Source organism: Primulina eburnea, chromosome 1, assembly GCF_022965805.1.
Source record: "Primulina eburnea isolate SZY01 chromosome 1, ASM2296580v1, whole genome shotgun sequence".
Taxonomy (NCBI): domain Eukaryota; kingdom Viridiplantae; phylum Streptophyta; class Magnoliopsida; order Lamiales; family Gesneriaceae; genus Primulina; species Primulina eburnea.
The window spans coordinates 60425851-60429685 of NC_133101.1; the positions used below are offsets into that span (position 1 = coordinate 60425851).

Below are 3835 nucleotides of genomic sequence, written 5' to 3' on the forward strand. Positions count from 1 at the left end.
TTTGATGCCCCATGTGACGGAGAATAAATATATATTTAAGAAGCAAGCACAATCTAATCCATGTGATCACTCGATTATAATTAATATATATGATTGTGAATTAATTGTTTTCATATATATAATTTCAATTTCATTTCATGATATAATTAAATTTCATGCACGGGACTATAAAAAGGCCTACAGCTTGTCCTCAAAATCTATCGATTGTATGGAGTCCTTTCTAGTTTTTTCTATAAAATAAATTGACATACAAGATCAGTACTGTTCTCTATATACATGTATGAAACTGGTTGTTTTACTTTTACATGATTAATGAGATCTAAAATGGGAGGAGGACCCTGTGCTTCCTGCAAACTGCTACGACGCCGGTGCTCGAAGGACTGCATCTTTGCTCCTTACTTCCCCCCCGATGATCCTCAAAAGTTTGCTATGGTTCACAAGGTCTTTGGTGCAAGCAATGTCAGCAAGATCTTGCAGGTATTTCTTTCTTTCTTTCTTTCTCAACATTAGTAGATGATGAAGTTCAAATATTGATCTTCGGCTCAATCACTTGATCAATGATTAATATATATTAATATTTTACTTTGAATTTTAAGCTATGGAATATTAATCATACAAAGATGTATTTAATATCCTCTCAAAGTTCAATTGAAGTATGTTAGAACAATTTTCATAATTATTTAGTTTGTCGATAACAAATAACTTTTATCACTACGAAAATCAACTCTTTGGAAACAACACCTTGTTTCATGAGGGTGCAATATTTGATGAAAAGTCGCGTCTGTTTTTAATCGAATTTTCGTTTCTATATATATGACATCATTAGATCAAGAAGAATAATTTGGTTTGTTGGATTCTGATTTGATATAGTCACCTAAAAATATAGAATATCTCCATTGTATACTGAGAGAATTTTCATATCCCTGTGACTAAAGTGCCTTGGAGTTAATTCCCAAATTATTTATATTCGAAATAAATTCTCAACAGAGTATATGTTCTGCATTGAAGATACGTTTTTTTTACTATGAATGAAGTATGAACAAAGCGTGTGGGGACCCGGACGCTAATCATCTTCTTAATCATCTTTGGGGTTTAATTATCAGTTAAGATAAAGGGTCTAAAAATTTTTCTTTTAAAATGCGGAAGGTAATGGTATCTACATAATATACATATCTGTATAAAAGTACAATAATATACAACAGTCTTTCAATTAGTCTAAGGTTCAACTACTAAAGTTCTAGTAATGAAACCTATCTACATCCAAGTCCGGAATCACCACTCTAATCTTGATCTCTCATCTTCTTCTGGACCCCGATCTTTGCCCCACCTGTTGTCATGCACACTTACAAAACAAGACAACAGCCGGATAACTCCGGTGAGATATAAATATCCCAGTATAAACAATGTATACATGCAGTTAACTGAATTAACATAAGAGCATGAATTATATCTTGTCACATGTAACATATATCAATACAAGTCTGTACATAAACATGAATCGTAATCTACGAAACATAAATTAATACGGATCTGTAAATCAATTCTAGTCTCAATATCTAAGACTTGACTCATCTCTCATTCTAATCTAGGGATCCCGATCTAATTTAGACTTCGGTATGCTGTATCGAGTGTCTACATTAAACGTCGATCTACATTTAAGCGCGTCGATACACCGTAAGTCTAGAGTCTTATCGGTTCTGAGAAAGACTCGGCTGTTCTGCCCTAGTTAGGCTGATCTGCTCTAGACTCAAACTTTGGCTCTGCTACCATACGATAGACTCAACATATCAATCTGATAATATGCAAATATCTATGCAATAAAGTAAAGTATGTGATTTAGGGAGACTCAAGTCAGATCTAACTCGAGTTGTGCAATCCCGAATCAACATTTATTTATACCTTTGTCTTCCCGCTCTGACGAAGACGAAGTCTTGTATTCTGATCTGTCCATACCCGATCTGGCAATGACAATCACATAAATACGATATCAGTCTATATCTTGATTCAAAACCTGTTCTGATCAATACTCAACTCAGTATATAATCTGATCCATATCTGAACAAGGTACAATCTAATTCATATCAACGATATCACGTTACAATCGAAATCATTACTGAATCTGATCAATCTAATCAACTGATGTTTTAACGGCATAACAATACAATCTTGATACCCCGTCAATCTCAACATCACAGATATACTACCAGAATTCATAATCAGGATCAGTACAATTTATAATCTCAATATCTGTACAGTCAAAATCAATATCAACACAACTCTGATATCAATTCTCAGTCAAATCAACTCTGAAATTCATAACAATTACAGAAACAGTCTGTTCTTTAATCTGACTTCGATTATACAATATCTACTGTGGCAGAAACACTATATCTGGTTTCTATTCAATTCTGACAGTATTATAAATTCAAATCATGTCTAAACGTAATAAAACTTACGTCCAGATGAAGCCTGCTCTGACAGGAACTCAGTACTGTAATTAGATTCAAAAACAGACGGGCGGATTTCTCACAAAAGGCGTAAGGATTTTTCTTAGAAACTTTCTGAAGCTTCTTCTCGATTTCCTCTCAATATTCTGAAGAATTTTGCATGCTTATATATATATATATATATATATACATATATACATACCCGTACATGCAAACACACAAGTGTCTCAATTTCGTTTTGTATGACTCGCGCTCGAGCGGTCAATCTTTACCGCTCGGGCGCGAAGCCTTCTGTCCGGAACCCTACTTCTTATCCCCTGGCGCTCGGGCGGTAAATCTTTACCGCTCGGGCGCGAGAGTTTCTGTCCGAATTTCATTCTTGTGGTGCATTGGCGCTCGGGCGGTGTTTTTCTACCGTTCGGGCGCCACAGGGTCTGTCCGAAATCTTGGCTCATAATGCAATGACGCCCGGCCTCTTTATTCAAGTCCGTATAACCTCAATCATGTCAATTATCAACAAATCGTGTCCGATTATAATAACCATCGTCAAATCATTTCGAATTAACATGATAAATTTCTTGGGCCTTACAAAGCGCGTGTATAATCAATTAATATCTTATTTTCAAAGTCGATTGAGTTTCGGAGCTAGTAGTCCAAACCTTGAATCCACCCTTTACTCAAACCCTATAGTATATGTTTGTCTTGGATATTTTTGTAGGAGGTGCCGGTTCACCAGCGAGCAGATGCAGTGAGCAGCTTAGTATACGAAGCGAATGCAAGGATGAGGGATCCAGTATACGGATGCGTAGGGGCAATATCATATTTGCAAAGTGAAGTATCGAAGCTGCAGATGCAGTTAGCTGTGGCTGAAGCCGAGATTCTGATGTGCATTGATCAGATGCAACATCGACAACAACCCGCGGCACCGCAGCCTCAATCAGATTATGACAAACCTCCTCTCTTTGCTTCTTCCGACGAGGACGTTAACCTTTGCGACTTCCAAAACTGCCATAGCTTTGCTACTACTACGATTAATTATCATGTCATGCAAGATCCCCTCAAGAGAGAGTCCGTTTAGTGTTGATCGCTGGTGCCAAATTAAATTTACAAATTTTGCTGCTAAAATGCATTTGGTCTCCCCATCCCCTTGGAAAAAATATTCATCTTCGGCTAAATCAATATTCATAGATTTGTGTTTGAGTTAGTAAAAAAGTTGACAAATGGTTTAAAGTACCAAAAAAAAAACATAGGTAGACCTAATGTTTGTGTTTGAGTTACTATTGAGCAACATGGTTCAAATTATTTACATCAAAAAATAATCCATTCTTACTAAAATGAAACACAAAAACTTTTAGGAGACGTTATCACAAGTCAAATTTGTGAGACAA

General features: G+C 36.0%; 1 protein-coding gene across 1 annotated transcript; it reads left to right on the forward strand.

Moving 5' to 3' along the window:
- The first annotated feature begins 273 nt into the window (after positions 1–273).
- On the forward strand, positions 274–3525 carry LOC140809147 (LOB domain-containing protein 12-like). Its single transcript, XM_073166642.1, has 2 exons — positions 274–477; positions 3166–3525. The coding sequence occupies exons 1-2, from the start codon at positions 313–315 to the stop codon at positions 3523–3525; spliced, it is 525 nt and encodes a 174-aa protein (XP_073022743.1). The 5' UTR covers positions 274–312.
- The last annotated feature ends 310 nt before the right edge of the window (positions 3526–3835 follow it).